Genomic DNA, 22,944 nt, shown 5'->3' on the forward strand with positions numbered 1-22,944 from the left:
ACAGAAAATGAAAGGCAGAGCCCCTGGTTTATATTACCACAAAATATGGCAGCAAGGCCAAGGCCAGGAAACATCCCTCTGATTTTCCTTCCTACCCTCCTCTCACCTGCTAGAAGAAGCCATCTGATCTAGATCATCTGGTCAGAGGTGGTTCCAGGTTAGGGAATAGGTAGGGGGTTGGAGAACTCAGTCTAGAAGGGGCTGCAGCAGGTATGGCTGCAGCCCACAGTTGATCACAGGTTAGAGTTCAGGTCACCAGATGGAAATTTTTTTATTTTTATATATCATATCTACAGAAGTATATATAAAATATATGTTCAGTTTTTAAATTAGTAATAAAACAAGCATGACCATAGATTGTGGCCAGAACCCTTGACACTCCTGACTGCTCCTATCCCATCACACCCCACCTTCCACCTACAGGTCACTATTTTCCTGGTTTCTAAGATCGCTGTTTTTTTTTCTTTGTAGTTTTACCAACTTTTAATTTATTGCTAATTACTGTAATTTAGTGCAGTAGGTCCTTACTTAACATCATTGATATGTCTTTGAAAACTGACTTTAAGCAAAACAACATATAATGAAACCAACTATATCATAAGCAAATTAATATAAACAAAAGTTTATATTGTTTTGTTTATTAATATAAACAAAAGTTTATAAATAAAAGTTTATAATATAAACAAAAGTTTATATTAAGTTCCTGTGGCATATTTCTGGTCACAAAAACATCCCCAAACTTCTAAATAAAACCCAAAGCACTTCAGATATTAAACATTGAAATAAATGTGAGATATATATATATACATTAAAGAAATATTAATAAAAATAAGTAAGGCCCTTGTTTTCAAACCAGCTAGTTCCAGTCTAGGGTCATGATGGCTGGAGCCAACCCTGGACAGGATGCCCTTCTGTCACAGGGTCAGATAACATCACATGCACATCTTTGGGATGTGGGAGGAACCGAGTCCCTGAAGAAAACCCACACAGACATAGGGAGAATATGTACACTTCACACCAACAGTGCCATCATTATAATGAAATGACCTTGAACGGAAGGACGTTGACCAAGGACCTGCTATACATGGAAAGGCATGTTTGAAAGAATCTAATGCCTTAAAGACGTTATGCCATGCATAATTAGTTATTAAACATTTTAATGTTCCTTGAGGAATTAGTTTTGTGGATGGTTGTGCAGTGTTATTCGAGGACATGCTGTGTTACCTTTTGCTTAACTTGATGTAAATGGAATCACAGAATATGTCTTTTTTTTAATTTATTTATTTATCCTTAGAGAGGAAGGAATAGAGAGAAGGAGAGAAATATCAATGTACGGTTGCCACTCATGAGTCCCCAGCTGGGAACTGGCCTGCAACCCGGGCATGTGCCCTGATTGGGAATCGAACCGCGATCATGTGGTTCGCAGGCTCATGCTCAATCCACTGAGCTACACTAGCCAGGGCAGAATATGTCTTCTTTTAAACTTCTTTTGCTCAACATTGTTGTGAGATTCACCACCTCCCACTCTAGTGGCAGCTGTCATGAATTTGTTGTCATTACTGCATAGTGTTCCATCATAGGAATATGTGCAGTTCTGTGCCCATCCTGGTTTGGAACTGAGAAAGTGGTTCTGGGAATATTCTGTCAAATATCCCAGGGAAGGTTTGCAAGCCTCCCTTAAAGAGCAGGGTATGGACACCTTCACCCTTACAGATAACTCCAGATGGTCTGCAGCTCACACCAGTTTACCCTCCACAGCAGGAGAACAGGTGTGCCACAGCAGCAGGACTTGGTGTTGTCATACTTGCTAGTTCTTATCAGTCTAGTGTGTGAAAATGTCTTCTGGAGGTTTAATTTGCTTTTCTTTCAGTTATTAATGAGGTTGAATGTCTTTGCACATGCTTGTAGCCATTTGAATTTCCTCTTTTGTAGAGTGCTTGTTCAGGTATTTTGCCATTTTCCTACTTGATATCTGGGGGTTTTCTTATGATTTGTAAGCATTCTCTTTATTTTCTCAACACTAGTCCTGACACAGGTGAGATGGACAGGTCTTTATTAGTAACATGTATTCACAGTCAGGGGAGGATCATGTAGGACCACCTGGGCTGCACTCCAGAACAGAGTGGCCCAGCAGGAGCTGTAAGAGGCAAGCTGTGTAGCAACAGGACAGTACAGTGCTGCCTGAAGTGATATTGTTGGGGGCACTCTGCCCACAGAGCCTCCCTGTCTGCCATGGATGAGAATAATTCTACAAAGACATGATCTGATTGGGGAGCAAAAGTGGCCAGTCTCTCAAAATAGAAGGGCCTTGAACTGGTTCCTCAATGGGCTTTTACTGGGTTAAATTTTCACAGGAATATAGGTAAAGTTCATCAATCATTGTCAGGCAGTAATGATCAAGCAATAGATAACATTCAAAGAACTATGAGGGCTTATTCTGAATCAGGGTCAGATAGATAAAGGGTCATAAAACTTTGGGAAACAAACACATTTCATGCTTGGACCCTTATCAGAAAATTGAGGACATTCTTAGCCAAGCAGGTTTCACAGGGTTTTGTGCATTCTTTCTTAGGCCTGATTGCCCCAGGGAACCACCCTTTCCAGCACAGGGCTGTACCACCCTCTGGCGTGTTTCAGGCCTGAATCAGGTGGGGGATTCAGGCAACCAAGAGATTAGACTTCTTACAGACAGAATGAGGACTCAGGCCATGTTAAAGCTGAGGGGTGAGAGTCCATCACCCCCTTTTACTGTAGCCCCCCAAGTCCTTCCGAAGACCCCATCATGACCATGCCTGTCTTAGGTCATCTCTTGAGGAATCTTACCCATCATTGGCTAACCAGTCATCTACCCAGGGCCAGCAGGGTGAAGTAAAAGGGGGCAGAGGTGGTGCCCCTGCCAGGAAGATAAGCTTATGGTCCCAAGTTCTTTTACTCAGCCCTAGCCATGGGAGGGGGGGTGCGGTCATAGCTTCTGAAACCAGGTAGGGCAATGCCCAACAATATTAGCTTGTTTGAATAATTCTGCCAGCTGGCAAAGGACTAAACCTGCCTCTCAGGGATGAGCTGGAACCATGCTTGGTCCCTTTGAAAGGAGGGTTGTTCAGCTGGGGACTTCATCCCTAAGGACGGAGTGCAGAAAGGAGCTTCCTTTTAGGCCAGTCAAGGCCCTCCCTATTTGCCAGGTGATAAAGAAGCATACAACATTGAACATTAGTTTTAGACCTTACATCACAGGTATATCCATCCTAAATATCTTTACTCATTTTGTGGCTTTCTGTTGACCTTCTTTAGTTTTTTTTTAAGGAAGAGAGCTTCTTGATAGTTGGTATTTTTCATATATTAATTAATTCATCACTATTCCACAATCAAAGCTATTCTCTATACAGTCTTCTGAAAGTTTGGCCATCAGTTTTATTCTTACTGTAAATGGAAAGAAAGCATATCAAATATACTTTCCTGCCGCAGCCCGCTGCAGCAGGCGTCGTCACGAGGTGAGGCGAGGGACTAAAAAAAAAATGGAGAGGACCATAGCTCTGCTGGCATATGGCAACTTTATTCAAGGAACAGCTGTCTTATATACAAACTGTTAATACCTAAAGCAAGATGGCAGGGAACTAGAAACAATGTTGTTTTTCAAAGTTCGTGCACTCCCTTAAGCTATCAAAAGGGCAAGAAGTTCTCATAACCATCTGGGAACATGACACCTGCGCCAGAGCCTTGTTGTGTCCTTCAAGGCTGGGAACTAAAAGGTTAGGAAAGTGTCAAGGTACCCGCCAGCTCCAGAGACCAGAAACCAAGTTCATCCACCATTTTCACAGTGGAGAACTCTGTCCTTGGTCCCATTATGGCCTAGCAGGCCCCCACACTTTCCTGCTCCCTGAGGGATACCAAGACACTGCCTGACTCCCTGAGCCCATTCCTGCCTCTTCTCACTAGGAGGTTTCTCCAGGACTTCTCCTCATCACCCCCTTTGATGGTAGCCAACACAGGTCTCCAGCCAGAACTGTTGGAGCCTTTAGGGACATTTCTAAACTAAGTGTTCGCCCAGCCCGCTCCCACCTCAGCCATCCAGCTTCCTGCGCTGCCTGCACAGGTTCACTTAATCCTACTGGGTGCAATGGGACTGATGTTGTTGGGGTACAAGGAGAAAGGAATCTCCTTCCTGTCTCCCAGCACTTTCTTATGGGCTCCAAACTTTCGAGGTGCCTCAACAGAAAACATGGAAGATATGTGATTTGGAATTTAACAGGCATGTTAGCCACAGACATATCAGTAAGTTGGGTTAGAGACCCTCCCTTCCCAACAGGTAAATGATGTTTTTAACAATATAATCTGGCTATAAAGATGGCCACTGATGGTGCATTCTCTCCCTTGTCTCCATAATTGCTATTCTTTTAATAAATAGAGCTCAGCTTATTCAAGAGAGAATTCAATTGCAGGTATAATTTACTCTTCTGTAAGCAGTAGGGTTTAAATTTTCAAATTAACATTATGTGTTGGTTTTCAGCACATGGAAATGGCATGATAGTAACATAATAACAAATACACATAAAAGACTTGCTGTGAGCCCTTTCCATGTATTAACACAAGCCCCTAAAGCCCCTACCCCTATAGCCCAACTTCCCCCACCTCCATTCAGAGTCCTTTCATTCTGTGCAGAACGTATAGCCTGAGGTCCCCCACAGTCCTCTGACCTTCCTGGGAGCCCAAAACCCTGCTCTCTGCCATACCCATCATCAGGAGAGACTAACTGACTGGCCGTTGAAGAAAAGACTGTGGGGGGACTTACTATGTTCAAATATCTGAATTGTCTTTAAAAACAAAGACTACTGTTATCTGTATTAGTCATCTTCTTAAAAACTAAACATAATGGGCTTAACAAAATCAAGAACATCAGTACTTCCAGCCAAGATGGAGGTGTAGGTAAATACACTTTTCCTCCTCACACAACCAAACAAAGGACAACAAATTAAAAAAGAAAAAATAAACAGAACTGCCATAAAATCAAACTGTATGGAAGTCCAACAACCAAGGAGTTAAATGACAAACATTCATCCAGATCTGTAAGAGGAGTGGAGATGACCAGCTGGGACAGAGAGGACAATGGCAAGGCAGCGGTTGGCAGAATGGGCAGTTGAACATTTGCTTGTGTACAAACCAGGAGGAACAACTGGGGAATGAGACAGATTGTGCAACCCAGGATTCTAGTGTGTGGAAATAAAGCCTTAACCTCTGACTGAAAAAACCTGTGGAGTTGAGGCAGCAGGAGAAACTTCCAGCCTGATAAAAGTGTTCATTGGAGAGGACCACAGGGTCCTAGAACATTCACAAAACATCCACCAGAGAATCCGCACCAGAAAAGCCCAATTTGTTTGTGGGTAGTTGAGAGTGACTTTATCACTCCCAACTACCCACAAAGCCAAGCCAAGCCAAGAACTGAGCAAGAGTCATTGTTCCCTCTCGGGCCCCTCCCCCACATACAGTGCCACAATGCAGCAACCTGGGTTGCCCTACCCTGGTGAATACCTAAGACTCCTCCCCTTACTACCTGAAAGGCACACAGAGACAAAAAATATATGGCCCAAGATTACTCTATTCAGCAAAGCTATCATTTAGAATGGAAGGGCAGATAAAGTGCTTCCCAGATAAAGTCAAGTTAAAGAAGTTCATCATCACCAAGCCCTTATTATATGAAATGTGGAAGGGACTTATCAAAGAAAAAGTAGATAAAAATACAAACAGTAAAATGACAACAAACTCACAACTATCAACAACTGAACCTAAAACAAATGAACTAAGCAAACAACTAGAATGGGAACAGATTCACAGACATAGAGATCACATGGACGGTTATCAGTGGGGAGGTGGAAGGAGAATAGGGCAAAAGGTACAGGGAATAAGAAGCATAAATGCTAGGTACAAAATAGACAGGAGGAGGTTAAGAATAGTATGGGAAATGGAGAAGCCAAATGACTTGTATGTATGATCCACAGACATGAACTAAGCTGGGGGAATGATGGTGGGACAGGGATCCAGAGCTAAGGGGAATAAAGAGGAGAAAAAAATGGGACAACTGTAATAGCATAATCATTAAAGCATTTTTAATTTTACATTTTATTGATGTTCAAGTACAGTTATCTGCCTTTTCCCCTGACCCTTCCCCCTCTAGCCCAGCCAACCCCACCTCCCTCCCCTGATTCCACCTGTCCTTGGTTTTGTTCATGTGTCCTTTGTAGTTGTTCATATAAACCCTTCACCTTTTTTCCCCATTATCTCCTCCCCCCTTCCCTCTGGTCACTGTCAACCTGTTCTCAATTTCAATGTCCTTGGCTATACTTTGCTTGCTTGTTCATTTTGTTGATTAGGTTCCTGTTAATGGTGAGATCCTATGGTATTTGTCTTTCACTGCCTGGCTTATTTCACTTAGCATAGTGCTCTCCAGTTCCACCCATGCTGTCACATAGGGTAGGACCTCTGTCTTTCTTTCTATTGTGTAGAATTCCATTATATAAATGTACCATACTTTTTCGATCTGCTCATTTACTGACGGGCACTTGGATTTCTTTCAGCACTTGGCTATTGTAAATTGTGCTGCTATGAGCTGCATTGGGGTGCATAGGTTCTTTCAGATTGGTGTTTCAGGGTCCTTAGAATATAAATCTAGCAGTGGAATTGCTGGGTCAAAAGGCAGATCCATTTTTAGTTTTCTGAGAAAATTCCTTACTGTTTTCCGTAGTGGTTGTACCAAGTCTGCATTCCCACCAACAGTGCACTAGGGTTCTATTTTCTCCTCAGCTTCTCCAGTACTTGTTTGTTGCTTTGTTTATGATGGCCATTCTCAATGGTGTGAAGTGGTATCTCATTGTGGTTTTAATTTGCATCTCTCTGATTGCTAGTGATGCTGAGCATCTTGTCATATGTCTCTGGGACCTCTGTATGTCCTCCTTGGAGAAACATTTGCCCAAGTCCTTTGCCCATTTTATAATTGTGTAGTTTGTCTTCTTGGAGAGAAGTCATGTGAGTTCTTTATATATATATATATATATATATATATATATATATATATATATATATATATATATATTGGAGATAAAACCCTTGTCTGAGATATCATTGGCAAATATGTTTGCCCATACAGTTGGTTCTCTTTTCATTTTAATGCTGTTTTCTTTAACCACACAGAAGGTTTTTATTTTAATGAGATTACATTTGTTTATTCTTTCCTTTATGTCCCTTGCTGTAGGGGACATATCAGTGAAAATATTGCTGCACAGAATATATGAGATTTTCCTGCCTATGTTCTCCTGAAAGACTTCAATGGTGTCACAACTTACATTGAAATCTTTTATCCACCTTGAATTTATTTTGGGTATGGTGTAAGTTGCTGATCAAGTTTTATTTTTTTTTAATGTAGCTGTCCAGCTCCCCCAACACCATTTGTTGAAGAGGCTATTTTTACTATATTTTTTTATATTTTATGCTACTGCTTCTTTGTCAAATATTAATTGACCATGGAAACTTGGGTTTGTTTCTGGGCTTTCTGTTCTATTCCATTGATCTATGTGTCTATTCTTATGCCAGTACAAGACTCTTTTGGTTACCCTGACATTGTAATGTAGTTTAAAATCAGGTATTGTGATCCCTCCTACTTTGTTCTTCTTTCTCAAAATTGCAGCTGTTATTCGGGGTCGTTTATGGTTCCATATAAATTTTTGAAGTTTTTGTTCTATGTCTGTGAAATATGTCATTGTACTTTAATAGGTATTGCATTGAATGTATAAATTGCTTTGGGTATATGGACATTTTGATAATGTTAATTCTTCCAATCCATGAACACAGTATATGTTTCCATTTGTTTGTGTCTGCCTTGATTTCTTTCTTCAGTGTTGTGTACTTTTCTTCATACAGGTATTTTACCTCCTTGGTTAGGCTTATTCCTATGTACTTTATTTTTCTTGTTGCTGGAGCCAATGAGTTTTTTCCCCCGAATTTCTGTTTCTGATAAATCATTGTTGGTGCACAAAAATGCCTTTGATTTCAAAATGTTGACTTTGTATCCCACCATTTTGCCAGATTTATTTTTTAGGTTGAGCCATTTTTTGATGGCGTCTGTGAGGTTTTCTATGTGCACTATCATGTCATCTGCAAACAATAACAGTTTCACTTCTTTCTTTCCAATTTGGTTGCCTTTTATTTCTTCTTCTTGTCTGATCACTGTGGCTAGGACTTCCATTACTATATTGAATAGAAGTGGTGAAAGCAGACACCCTTGTCTTGTTCCTGATTTTAGTGGGAAAGCTTTTAAGTTTGCCTGTTCAATATGATGTAGGCTGTAGGTTTCTCGTATATAGCCTTTATTATATTAAGGTTTGCTCCCTTTACTCTCACTTTGCTGAGTGTTTTTATCATAAATGGGCATTGTACCTTATGAGATGCTTTTTCTGTATCTAGTAATATGATCATGCAATTTTGTTTTTTTTTTGTTTATGTGATGTATTATATTTATTTATTTGTGAATATTGTACTATCCTTGCATCCCTGGGATGAATATCACTTGATCACAATGTGTAATCTTTTCAATGTATTGCTGTATGTGGTTTTCCAATATTTTGTTTAGGATTTTAGCATCTATGTTCATCAACAATATTGGCCTATAGTTTTCTTTCTTTGTTATGTCATAATCCAATTTTGGGATTTGGGTGATGGTGGCCTCAGAAAAAGAGTTTGGGGGTCTTCCGTCTTCTTAGATCATTTGGAGTAGCCTGTGAAGGATATGAATTAGCTCTTCCTAAAATGTTTTGTAAAATTCTCTTGTGCAGTCATCCAGTCCAGGGCTTTTGTGTGCTGGGATCTTTTTGATTATTGCTTCAATTTCACTGGCTGTTATTTTTCTATTCAGGCTTTCTGCTTTTTCTTCATTCAGTTTTGGAAAATTATATTTTCTAGAAATGTGTCCATTTCATCCAGGTTTTCCAATTTTGGGGCATAGTGCTGTTTATAGTAATTCCTTATAATCCTTTGTATTTCTGTGGTATCAGTTGTAATTTCTTCTCTTTTGTTTCTGATTTTATTTACTTGGGTCCTTTCTCTTTTTTTCTTGATGAGTCTGGTTAAAGGCTTGTTAGTTTTGTTTCTCTTTTCAAAGAACCAGCTCTTGTATGTATTGATCCTTAGAAGTGTTCTTTTATCTCTGTGTCATTGAATTCTTCCCTCATTTTTATTATTTGCTTCCTTCTACTTGCTCTAGGCTTTGTTTGTTGTTGTCCCTCCAATTCTTGTAAATCAGGGATGTCAAACTCATTTTCACTGGGGCCACATCAGCCTCGCTGTTGCCTTCAAAGTGTCCAGTGTAATTTTAGAACCATATAAATGTAACTACTCTTTAACTAGGAACAAAGAACTCTACATTCAGCCCTTTGAAGACAACCATGAGGCTGATGTGGCCCCTGGTTAAAATAATTTTAACACCCCTGCTATAGATGTTCAAGTAAGCTCATTTCATATTAGGTTCCCAATCTTCTAGCTGAGCAAAGTGTGGCTTGGAGGGCGCAGAGCCATTCTTCAAACCCAACCTCTCAACTGTCACTTTCATTGCCACAATGAGGGCCAGTCCCTCACAGGCCTTCCCCTTTAGATGAAGACATGTTGGCAAGTGCAGAATGACCTAGCAAGTGTAGCAGAAGGGTGCAGAAGCTCAAGAATCCAGGGTGAGACTTCCGCCAAGATGGAGGCATAGGTGGAAACACTGTGCCTTCTCCCACAACGAAGTTTGAATACAACAAAGGTTTGGAGAAACAAAGACACAACCAAAGGACAGAAAATTGAATTATACGGAAGTACGACTACATCTAACCATTCAACGGGGATGGTAAGAGGGGCGGAGCCAGGAGCAAGCAGGGTCGGGCAGGACAGGTCCCCGACCCAGGAGCGCAGGCAGCCCGGAACCAGTTGGGGTGTGGGGCAGACTGACCGCGGGCGCACATTCGCGCACAGTGAGACAGACCACGCAGGCCCCAGGGGGCGAGGGCTGATGGTGGTGGCACACTCGCGTGCAGTGGGACGAAACGCATGGGCCCGGTGACGGCAGCAACTGCGGCCCCAACATACAGTGTCACAACCCAGCGACTTAGTTGCCCTGTTCTAGTGAACACTTTAGGGCTCTGATCCTGCTATGGAACAGGCATGAACAGCCCAAAAGATGGTGCAAGAAGAACTCAAAGTTCCAGAGCCAATAACTCTAAGCGACCAAGAAATTGCCAGCCTCTCAGAAGGACAATTCAAGACACTATTTATCAGGATGCTCACAGAACTGGTAGATTGTAGTCACAAATTAGAGGAACAAAGTCACAAATTAGAGGAACATATGAAGGCTAAACTAATTGAAATGAAGGGAGATGCACAGGAAACCAATAGTGATGGAAAGGAAACTGGGACTCAAATCAATGGAATGGACCAGAAGGAAGAACAAAACATCCCACCAGAAAGGAATGAAGAAATGAGAATTCAAAAAAATGAGGAGAGGCTTAGGAACCTCCAGGACATCTTTAAACGTTCCAACATCCGGATTATAGGGGTACCAGAAGGGGGAAAGAAACAGCCACGAGTGGAAAACTTATTTGAACAAATAATAAAGGAGAACTTCCCCAGTCTGGCAAAGGAAATAGACTTCCAGGAAATCCAGGAAGCTCAGAGAGTGCCAAAGAAGTTGGACCCAAGAAGGAACACACCAAGGCACATCATAATTACATTAGCCAAGACCAAAATGAAGGAGAGAATCCTAGAAGCAGCAAGGGATAAGGGGACAGTCACCTACAAAGGAGTACCCATCAGACTGTCAGCGGATTTCTCAAAAGAGACCTTACAGGCAAGAAGGGGCTGGAAAGAAGTATTCCAAGTCATGAAATCCAAAGACCTACAGCCAAGATTGCTTTATCCAGCAAAACTTTCATTTAGAATGGAAGGACAGATAAAGTGCTTCTCAGATAAGGTCAAGTTCAAGGAGTTCATCATCACCAAGCCCTTATTATATGAAATGCTAAAGGGACTTATATAAGAAAAAGAAGATGAAAAATATTAACAGTGAAAGGACAGCAAACTCACAGTTATTAACAACCACACCTAAAACAAAAACAAACCAAGAGGACAGCTAGATCAGGAGTGGAACCATAGAAATGAAGAACACAAGGAGGGTTAGCAACAGGGGAGTGGGAGGAGGAGAAGCGGGGAGAAGGCACAGAAAATAGCATAGACAGTAGGTAGAAAATAGATAAGGGGGAGGGCAAGAATAGTGGGGGAAATATAGAATCTAAAGAACTGAGACACGTGGTTATAAACTAAGGGGGGAGAATGGTGGGGGAGGGAGGGTGCGGGTGGAGGGGAATGAAGGGGGGAGTAGAACAACTGTAATGGTATAATCAATAAAGTATATTTTTTTAAAAAAGAATCCAGGGTGAGGGCGCCGTTCTGGATAAGGGCACCGTTCTGGATGAGGGGCTGTCATGAATAGCTTCTCAGGGGACATGAGTTCAAAGCAGGTGCCTGAAAAGTTAGATGAACAAGAGGGGAGGGTGTAGAATATTCCAGTCAGAGGGCAGAGCCTGGAGGAAGGCTCTGACAGAAAAACAGTCCTGACAAACTGCAGAAAAGGAAGATGTGGGAGGCAGAAGTGCCAGAGTGGAGCAGGTAGATGGCAGGTGTGGGAGCCCTACAGTGAATTGAGATGGTTAGGCTTCATCCCAGGAACAACTGGAAGCTCATAGATGGTTTTAAGCAGGTTGGTAACTTGATCTGCTACAGGCTCCTTTTGGAAAACAAATTGGACAAGGACAGATGTTGGAATAGGAAGACCAGCTTGACCAGTTCTTTCACCAGACAAAAGATGACGGTAGTTTGGATTAGCATAGAGGCCATATGTATGGAAAGTGAGTAGATCTGAGAAAATTGGTGGGAAGAAAATATCACAGGACTTAAACACTGTTTGATGTGAAGATCAGGTTGGGGGAGGAGAAGCAAAAGGTGCCACCTGGGTGTCTGGTATGAGTGAGTGACTAGATGGCAATACCACATATGAGACCAGAGAAGACAAGGGGAGGAGAAGTATGGGTGCAAAAGAATTATGATATTGGGGATCTATGTGAATCTTTAGTCCCTAGGGGGCATCTGAGGGGCAGTTGGAAGGTTAAGCCAAGGCACATAAGAGAGAGTTGCCTAGATACACACATTTACAAGTATATACAGATCATGTTTTAAGCTGCAAGAGGGGGTAAGTTTACTGAGGGAGTCCAAGGAAGTGATATAGACATACCTATCCTCTGTCTCCACTGGGAGTTTCCTCCCGCACTATCCAATCTGGGAGCCATAGCCATAGCCATGTGGAGCTATTAACATTCCCATTCAAATAATTAAAATTAAATACAATTAAATATTCAGTCTTTGGTCATACCAGCCACATTTCAAGAGCTCAATAGCTCTTGATCGGTAGCCATGTGGCTAGTGGCTTCCATAATGGACTCACAGATTGTGGACCATTTCCCTCATCAGAGACAGTTCTGTTCATCAGTGCTATCCAGACTCGAAGTTGTATTTATTTTGTATCTACAATGCTCAGGCACTTAGAAGAAAAAGTTCAATTCTTTCAACTATAGACATTTAAGAAGTAAACAGGCAGCCATCTGCAGGTATAAATGTCAGAAAAGGAACCCCACTGAGCTCCTCAGAACCCTTCAAATGAGTGAGTGATCTTGTGCTGGGCCAATCACACTGCCCATGCTCCCCTAACCAGAAGGGAGGATGTGAGCAGATGGGGCTCCTCAAGCATGAAGAGGACTCTGCATGTTTGTCTGCTTCACTCTTACTTCTTGCTGGGCCCATAGCAATAGCACATGTGCATTTGAGCAAGTAAAACCTTTAGGTTACAATTCAAAATTACAGAGTGAGAGATTAAAGGTCTTCACCAAAAATCAGATATTGCATTTTTCATTTCTGAAAATAGTTCTGAATTTACATGAATGTTTAGTTTTTGCTTTTGCTATTGTTTTCCATATTCATTGTGTGTATACCTTTGTTCTATTTTATTTTTCAGTCAGATGTCATGGATCAGAATTTATTAAATTTCCTTCCAGAACAAGAACATTCAGAAGTTTATAAGATGCTTTCTTCCCATATGCCTGTGACAGATTCCCTCTTCCCAGGATACTTAAAAGGTAAGTTTGACTTCACCAATTTTACCATATATAAAGATAAAAATTTTAGTTTTGAAAGGTTAAACAAATTAAGAAGGAAGTACTAATTTTAAGAATAATTTCCCTTGTGACTCAGAACATATCCAAGATCCTAAGAGGTATATTTTAAGATTAGAGCTACAACTGGAGTTTGGAATATGTAAGACATTTAATTTTTGTATAGAAAATTTGACACTTCCAGCCAAGATGGAGGCATAGGTAGATACACTTTGCGGTGGCTGGCAGAATGGGCAGTCCCACATTTGCATGTGATAAACCAGGAGGAACAACTGGGGAATGAGACAAGATTGTGCAACTGAGGGTTCCAGTTTATTCCTAAGGCAGAAATAAAGCCTTAAAACCTCTGATTGAAAAAACCTGTGGGATTGAGGCAGCAGGAGAAACTTCCAGCCTCACAGGAGAGTTCACTGGAGAGACCCACAGGGTCCTAGAACATTCACAAAACCACCCACCAGGAAATCAGCACCAGAATAGCCCAATTTTTTGTGGGTAATTGGAAGTGACTGAAAGCCAGCCAAGAACTGAGCAAGAGTCATTGTTCCTTCTCAGGCCCCTCCCTCATATACAATGCCACAATGCAGCAAACTGGGTTGCCCTATCCTGGTGAATACCTAAGGCCCCTCCCCTTACTAGCTGACAGGAACACAGAGACAAAAAAAAACATGGCTCAAGTGAAAGAACAGATCAAACTCCAGAAAAAAATTTACAACTAAGCGACAAAGAGATAGCCAACCTATTAGATGCAGAGTTCAAAACACTGGTAATCAGGATGCTCACAGATATGGCTGAGTATGGTCTCAAAACACAGGAAAAAGTGAAGGGTATGAAAAGTGAAATAAAGGAAAATGTAGGAAAGTGAAGGGAAGGAAACCGGGACTCGCAATCAACAGTTTGGAGCAGAAGGAAGAAATGAACATTCGACCAGAACAGAATGAAGAAACAAGAATTTTAAAAAACAAGGAGAGGCTTAGGAACCTCCTTGACAACTTTAAATGTTCCAACATCCAAATCAGGGTGCCAGAAGGAGAAGAGGAAGAACAAGGAATTGAAATCCTATATGAAAATATAATGTAGAACTTCCCTAATCTGCCAAGGGAAATACACTTCCAATAAGTCCAGGAAGCCCAGAGAGTCCCAAAGGGGGTGGACCCAAGGAAGCTCACACCAAGGCACATCATAATTACATTAGCCAAGATTAAAGATAAGGAGAGAATCTTAAAAGCAGCAAAAGAAAAGGAGACACACAACAAGTGTTGGAGAGGCTGTGGAAAAGAGGGGACCCTAATCCATTGTTGGTAGGATTGCAGACTGGTACAACCACTATGGAAAACAGTATGGAATTTTCTAAGAAAACTAAAAATGGACCTGCCTTTTGATCCAGCAATTTCACTGCTGGAATTATATCCTAAGAACCTTAAAACACCAATTCAAAAGAACCTATGCACCCCAATGTTCATAGAAGCACAATTTACAATAGCCAAGAGCTGGAAGCAACCTAGGTGCCCATTAGTAAATGAATGGATCAAAAAGTAATGGTACATATACGCAATGGAATTCTATGCAGCAGAAAGAAAGAAGGAGCTCCTACCCTTTGCAATAGCATGGATGGAACTGGAAAGCATTATGCTGAGTGAAATAAGCCAGGTGTTTTAAGCCAAATACCATATGATCTCACCTTTAACAGGAAGCTAAATAACAAAACAAATGAGCAAGCAAAATAAAACAAAAACACTGAAATAGAGAACAAGGGGACAGTGACTGGAAGGGAGAGGGGAGGGGATTTCAGGGGAAGGATTTACAGGAACAGGTAGAAAGGACACATGGACAAAAACTAAAGGGGTTGGAAATGGGAGGGAGGTGGGAAGCACTGGAGGGGTGGGCTGGGATGGGGGTAAAAGACAGAAAACTGTACTTGAACAATAATTAAATCATTTTAAAAAGAGAAAAAGAGACAGTTACCTACAAGGGAGTTCCCATAAGACCATCAGCTGATTTCTCAAAAGAAACAATGCAGGCAAGAGGCGGCTAAAAACAAATATTTGAAGCCTTGAAAGGCAAGAACCTATATCCAAGATTACTCTATCCAGCGAAGCTATCATTTAGAATGGAAGGGCAGATAAAGTGCTTCCCAGATAAAGTCAAGTTAAAGGAGTTCATCATCACCAAGCCCTTATTATATGAAATGTGGAAGGGACTTATCAAAGAAAAAGTAGATAAAAAATACCAACAGTAAAATGACAACAAACTCACAACTATCAACACCTGAACCTAAAAAAAAAAAAAAAAAAATGAAATAAGCAAACAACTAGAACGGGAACAGATTCACAGACATAGAGATCACATGGACGGTTATCAGTGGGGAGGTGGAAGGAGAATGGGGTAAAAGGTACAGGGAATAAGAAGCATAAATGTTAGTGCAAAATAGATAGGAGGAGGTTAAGCATAGTATGGGAAATGGAGGAGCCAAATAACTTGTATGTATGACCCATGGACATGAACTAAGCTGGGGGAATGATGGTGGAACAGGGGTACAGAGCTAAGGGGAATAAAGGGGAGAAACTGGGACAACTGTAATAGCATAATCAACAAATTAAAAAGAAAAAAGAAATTCGAAAGCATAGAACTTAAGAATAGTAATTTGTTTTACATATAATGCGAGAGATTGTTTTTCCACATGAGGGTCTTTTAGTAGTAAACAGTGCGGACATCAGGAATCTGCTTATTTTGGAGGACAGTGTAATGCTAGATTGGTATGATAACAAATGAACAACCTAAAATTAAATAATTAGGTCAAAAATCCAAATTTTCTTCTCCCTAGTTTGTTATAGGATAATTTTTTAAATATTTTATTTATTTATTTTTAGAGAGAAGGGAGGGAGAAAGAAAGGGAGAGAAACATCAATGTGTGGTTGCCCCTCACGTGTCCCCTGCTGGGGACCTGGCCTGCAACCCAGGCATGTGCCCTGACTGGGAATCGAACCCGCAACCCTTTGCTTCACAGGCCCATGCTCAATCCATTGAGCTACACCAGCCAGGGTTGTCATAGGATAATTTATACACATTTGCAGTTTTTGGTGTTTCTAAGTTTTTAAACCGGCACCTGGCTAAAAGTCTGGCCTTGGTGTCTGCTGAACCATTTGTCACTTAATGAAGCAGATATACTAATGGAGGTACTGAAGCTGCCCTGTGCTTGTTCTAGCCTTTGTCCATTTTCCATGAAGAATTTGTCCTACTCTTAATCTGATTTTACCTCAAATAAAAGCAAAAAAAGATTAAATTAAATACAACTGTTCTACATGAGTTGCATTATTTTTATATACCCCGTGAAAACAACTGGCCCTAATCAATGCCAGCATAACCAACCACAGACACCTGTGAGCAATGGTTAATTGGGTTCAAGTATAGCATGCAATATATGTGTAAATAATGGGATGGAACCTATGCTGCAAAGATTACAAAACCATGTCCAAAAACAATCACACAATGAAAGAAATATTCTCATCATGTGAGTTTCACAAGGGTGTGACTTGTTTAGTCTACAGTGCATAATGCTCATGTTCTCTTTCTCTCGCTTTTCCCTTAATGACACAGCTGACAATGATTTAGAGTTTTATTGCCATCTTCTCAGAGGCAGCTTGAACCCAAAGGAATTTCCAACTTATGAATACATAAAATGTGTAGGATATTTTTGCACCTACAACAATGGTAAGCTTTACTTGTCATGTAATTGCACCAGTGTCTTTAACATGCAAATATGCACATGGGGACATAAAAATCCATGGAGGAAGGAAGCAGAAGAATCTGTGCTTTACATGTTTGCATTTGGATTTTTTGTTCCCAAGATGTGTGCTTTTGTGCTTGTAAATGTTATTTCCTATTCTAGAGGAACACACTTCCACACCTGTTTATGTCAGTGTGCAAAGTCCCACTGATATGTACATTATTAATTTATTTAATTGCAGGCTGATGGAATAGTTCTACTGTGAGAAATAATTTACAGTTAATATAGAGGAGGTTTGGCCAACAAACAGCCAAACAAGGCTTCATTGTGACATGATTATCCATAACTTTGCTTTCTATGATTTTACAATTTTTATTACCCCTTCTGTACTGCTGTGAGCATATTTTAATAACTCTGGTTCATAGGCCTTGTGCTCATCTACATTGGATGAACTGCTAAGTAGGACAGGTTAAATGGTAAAGCTGTCCTTTCTGAAATTACCCAGGCAAATAATTGTGTAAGCTCTTCACGCATCTCTAACAGACTTAAACATTCAGTTTTACTTTTTACCGTTGCAAAATGGGAATGCAGACCTGATGCCAGAAACTCAGAAACACATGTCCCACCACACAGCCCTGCTATGGAGACTAGCACAGGCTGACCTGCCTTTTGTTTGTCTTATACCCTGAAACTCAAAACAAATAACTTTGAAAGATCTAGTATTTCATAAAACAGCAGAGATGAGAAAAACCAGAAGGAAGTGTTGACAGGGAATGGTAGGAAGAAGAAAGGAAGAAAAATATCAAAGGAATACATACAGAAAGATGAGCCTCAGAAATGAGAGGGTGGGTAGGCAGGTGGAAAGCATGAGGGAGTTGATGACAGTGCTCACTTGTGCTCCCTGATTACTGTTTAAGTCTGGGTCCATTGTCAAGTTCAGTCATCCCAGTCAGATTAGACCACAAGTTTCCATGGCACCAAGTCCTAATGCTGAGGCGATTAGAGGTTTTTCCTCCAGCTTCGGAGGCTCCTTAATTATATTTATTTGCATAAAATATACTTACTTTTTTAAAAAGGCTCTAACTAGATGCTAAGCAACATGATTCTGCCAAAGTGATTTCCAGGACCAGTGTTCAGCATTTATGCCTGGATGATAGGCTCCATCATCATCCAGGAGACCTTCTGCCTGAGTGGTTGGAAGTGTTGGAAGGTCATCTTCCCCAAGCGGGTCCCTAACTCTGAGTGAAACAGATGAAGCCAAGGAATGACCATGCTAAACTGACTCATCTAAAGGCTCTCCCAAACCTTCTTAGATGACTGGTCAGTGAACCACACAAGTAGCTCATTCAGCTACCAGATAAAGAGGGTGACCTCATAGAATACCCAACATGATATCAGCCCTGGTACAGTAGGTAATGGGGTGAGGCAGCTGTGAAAATGCATGTTGTTAGTGTTGTCAAATGACTCCAGTTCAGAAGACCTGAGGATGAGGCTGGGGTTGCATGGTTGGAAAAGAACCATGGGGTCATGGACTTGGAGAAATACTGCACTATTGTAATACTAAATGCCATTTCATAGGAATTTCTGTGACACTCCTCTTACATATGGTACCCTTTCCAGACAACTTTGTCGTTGAGTTAAAATAAGCAGTGATTTGGAATTTGCTTGAAGCATGTGCTATGGCCATAAATAATGCCAGCTGCTGGAAGAGCAGAGAATCCCAATAGCCTCATCCACAGAAGGGAGAGGATGCTTCTCCCACGTGTCCCCATGACAGCTGTGCGTACTCTTAATTAAAGGAACCATCCCATGATTTGCTGGTGAGCAGCAGTTCTGTCCTTTGTAAATTTCCATTCCCACAATTCTAAGATGCTACTGAATATTACTTTGAACCTTCCTGTCATTGATCACGATATTCAGATGCTACTGAATATCACTTTGAACCTTTCTGTCATTGATCACAAGGTTTATGAGCGTTTCAAGGAAATAGGCAGGCTTCATTGTGAATACCTGGATTTTTTTAAAATTAACTAACATGGCTTTATTTCCACTTCAAGTTAAGACGATGGTTGTTTGCCTGAAAGAATGTATGGAAATTATGTGTGATTTTATTTTTGGAGACTGTTACTTCTATAAACACACAGCATTGGAAGTGGAAAATTTAAAATCAAGAGTGAAAAGTAACTTTCCAGAGCCTATTGAACAAACCAAAATTAGCAGGGGTTTTGTTGAGACAAGAGTCTCCCAATGTAATTGTGGAAAACATGAAATATAAGTCTGACTTGAATTACAATAGATAGGAAAAAGCATCAGAGAGACAAATGAATTGCTACCATGGAGCCTTATGAAATCACAAAAAATCAACCATTTTAACCTATAAAATACAGTTTAATATAATAGAAAAAATTCAAATTTGATTTTGTAGGTTTACTTCTTAATAAACATTGAACAATTAGTTTTAAAAAATAGCTCATCGGTGGGATTTCTTTAGTACCAGGCCCTGGGCTCAGTATTTGCCTTGATCATCTCATTGAATCCTCACAAGAACCTTAGGAGATGGTACTATTGGCATTGTCTCATCTTAACAGTAGAGGAAATTGATGCATAAGAAAGCGAATTCAGAGGTGCATAGGTAGGAAGGGAGACCCACATTTATACCAATTCTAACCAACTCATGCTTAGGCCCAGTGCTTTGCTGCCTTCCACAAATCTGTGTTGAAATTAAATATCCAGATGTACAGCATAGGCCTGTCCCTTCCCTGGAAGTGGTATATAATGTCTATACTTGTGTACAACAGATATCCTGTACCCACACATCAAGCTGCTTTAAGGATATCAAATATAATAAGGCATGCAAACATGGAAATGGTTGTCATGAAGGAAGAGGTTTATGTGCACAGATCCAGCAGGCATAGCCCATTATGCAGGGTCACGTAGGGAAGCATCAGCATGGGTTAGAGGGAGGAAGAGCAGGAAAAATACGAAGAGCCTCTATTGTGGTTTATTCTAGAAAGCATATGCAAGGCAGGATTAGCTAACAGGTTTAGAATAGTCTAATATGCCTAATTTCAGGGCTTTGTGCTATAGAGGCTGCCCAGAGTTGTTTGGTCAGTGATTAGGCACAGGGCCAGTCCTGGCCCTGGAGTAATCACTTTAGGGCAGGGGGATAGTATGACAGCCAGAAGGGAGAGGGGGTGGGTAGGATCTGCATTGGCTAGTTTCCATAAGAAAGGTACACTGGAAGGTGAGTTGTTTAGTATCCCTAGGAATTGACTGACCCTGAGAGGAGCAGTCCCTCCAGGGTCAGCAAGGCCCCAAATGTCAAAGCACCAAATACAGAACTAAAAATTGTGATCATTACACAAGCCACCCCATATAACTTTCCCAAGTTCCCATGCATGGCACAAGTTTAAAAACAATATGCAAAGTGTGGAAGAAAAATGATCATGAACACTAGTTTTCTTTAAATAGAATATTTGCTCACATATCAAATAACTATGTAGGAAACCCTAATTTGGTCCATTACCATGAAAAATCTTTCATTTCTGTAGAGCTGTTTAGTTTATGTATTATTACCAGGTGTATTCTTACTTGGTGCCTGTCAAACTATGAGGCTTTTATTTTTATTTTTAAAAAATGGCATGGGGAGAAGCGCAGCCTTTAATCTGTTCATTGCACCCCTTCCTGGGTTGATGCAGTCCTTGCCTGGCACACAAATAAGCACTCAACACAATAGGTTGACATAGACAGAGACTTGGAGAACTTGGCCCTGACACAGAGGTGGCGGGAACAGCCACAATTCAGACCAAGAACTTTAAACTCAGGGAAATCATTGTCTTCCTTGGGAAGTAATTAACCTAGCCATCCTTGACTGACCCCAAAGCACACTCCAGGAACCTAGTGGTTACTTCCAGGAGTGCTCCTGCTACTTCTTTGGCCTTAAATGCGAAATAATGATTAAATTCACATTTGTAAGTGCTGGGTAAACTGAAGCCTGTCTAATTTCCTGTGCCTTGTGAATAGTCTATACTGGAAGACCTCCTGAGCACCAATGTGTGGTCAGGAAAGTTTCACCCTTAGCCTCCACTCACTCCCTATTCTATGCCCCCACCCTTCTTTGGGTGCTCCCTAATATCCTTTACCAGGCCCCTGTACAACAGTTCCTGACCTTCTCTTCCCAGCCTAGAAGATTCTCTGATCAACCAATTTGGCTCAAGGCCAATAAAGGCCCTTGCTACTACTAAAATTCACATTTACAGGAATTCTCAGGCCTTAAAACAAAGGGGCCAAAGTGAAATGTTGAGGTTTCCGGGTAGGGAAGAGAGGGCAAGACTGAGCCAGAGAGGGTGTTTGGTGACACGTAAATCACATAGATGAAGACCCCATCTGCTTGCCTGCTGACCCAGATAACTAACTGCTCAGGTCTCAGCTGGCTCCGTGTCCAATGTGAGTAGGTCAGGTTCATCTAGTCTCTGTCACAAGCCCCAAGGATCAGGATCAGAGTGTTTCTGCCACCCCAACAGTGAAGCTCATATCCTTCCCCAGCAGTGAGCATTGCTGCCAAGTATATTGCAGAGGAATTAAGATCAGAAAAAAGAAGAAAATTTTACCTAAGACTGTCATCCTGTCGGAGCATCTCCAGTCTGTATTAAAATGAAACAGTAAGGAATGGTCATACATTTATTAACTATCTTCATGCTTGTTTCAGCCTGGTACAGGGAACTTTGGTATAGGTTGTCCAATAATTGTGATAAAAATGGGCACAAGATATCCCACTGTGGCTCAGGGCACAGTAGCCTACAGAAAGTTCACTTTCCTGAGCATACAATAATTTGGCTCTGTCCACACCCACCATCTGGTGGGTATTTTGTCAATGCCATTACATCTCCTGGCCCCCAAATTGACTCAATTTCATTAATGAATGTCTCAGAAAAGAAGTTTAAGGTATATTTTTCCCATTAGAATATGATTTTCAGTCTAACAATTGAAGACTGCTACCCTCCAGCTTTCTGGTGTAGCTTCTGTCTAACATTGTTCTTCCCTGTGCCAAAATAGAAGTGGCAGAAAGGAAAGAAAACTGCACATTAGCCCCAGAAGTTAGGCAGAACCCCAGGCCAAACACTGGTCAGGATTATGGTGCTGCTGCTCTCCCAAGAACCCCAAAACCTGATTTTTCAGAACACCTTGGGGAACACACACTAGGAAGAGGAAAAAATGTGAGTCTGGGAATCATACTTAATATGGGGGAGATGATTTCTCATGAATGTGCAGAACATTATTTCCCCTCAACATCCCAACAATCTTGCCCAATCTTTCAGACACTTAACACAAATGAGATTTACAAACTTCATTCTTCCTTTAGCAAACCTTTTCACCTGGTTTCACGTCTCCCCAGATACCTGCCCTGCTTTGTTTTTCATTTATTCCAAGAAGTACTGAGAAAGCTATTTGTCATTTTCTGGACTGTTAGTGTATCTTCCTACAGCTGTTGCAAGTCATCATAAGCAGGCCATCTCTGATCAGACTGCTTAATTGTTTAGGCCTGATGACTGAACTGATATTGAGCAGAAGAGTATTGGTATATCTTTCTCCATTTCCTTTTACTCCCTGCTGTCAGCAAAGGTTCACTATGACCATCCCTGCTTCTTCCTCTCTCTCCCATTCCCCTTTGGGAACAAGTTCTCACACCATCTGCACTCTCCTTGCCCCTATAGTCATCCATATTTCCTTGTTATGACTTATTTGGAGCGCACCTTTGTCGTCAGGCAGACTTGGAAACCGATGAATGCTGGGCACAATCAAGTCATTTTGATTCTCTAGACAACCTTGTACTATCTTATTATTGGAATCCTAAGAATGCCAGCCCAAGGCAAATTTCTTTCAGGGTCTCTGAATTTAGAGATTGTACTAAAAGAGTCAGGAAAGAAGAGGGGTCCTTGTGGTTCCATGAACACTTTTATTAGGAAGACCAAAAACAGAGCC

The 22,944-nt window shown here is 41.1% G+C and overlaps 1 protein-coding gene across 1 annotated transcript in view; it reads left to right on the forward strand.

Moving 5' to 3' along the window:
• Positions 1-22,944, forward strand: part of NPAS2 (neuronal PAS domain protein 2) — a 112,752-nt gene that overhangs the window by 54,746 nt on the left and 35,062 nt on the right. The window contains exons 5-6 of the mRNA XM_037057267.1: positions 13,082-13,202; positions 16,833-16,946. Coding sequence (XP_036913162.1) covers positions 13,082-13,202; positions 16,833-16,946 — 235 coding nt within the window. The remainder of the gene's footprint in view (positions 1-13,081; positions 13,203-16,832; positions 16,947-22,944) is intronic.

The sequence above is a fragment of the Sturnira hondurensis genome, unplaced genomic scaffold (assembly GCF_014824575.4).
Source record: "Sturnira hondurensis isolate 20B ecotype Veracruz unplaced genomic scaffold, ASM1482457v3 Scaffold0009664, whole genome shotgun sequence".
Taxonomy (NCBI): Eukaryota; Metazoa; Chordata; class Mammalia; order Chiroptera; family Phyllostomidae; genus Sturnira; species Sturnira hondurensis.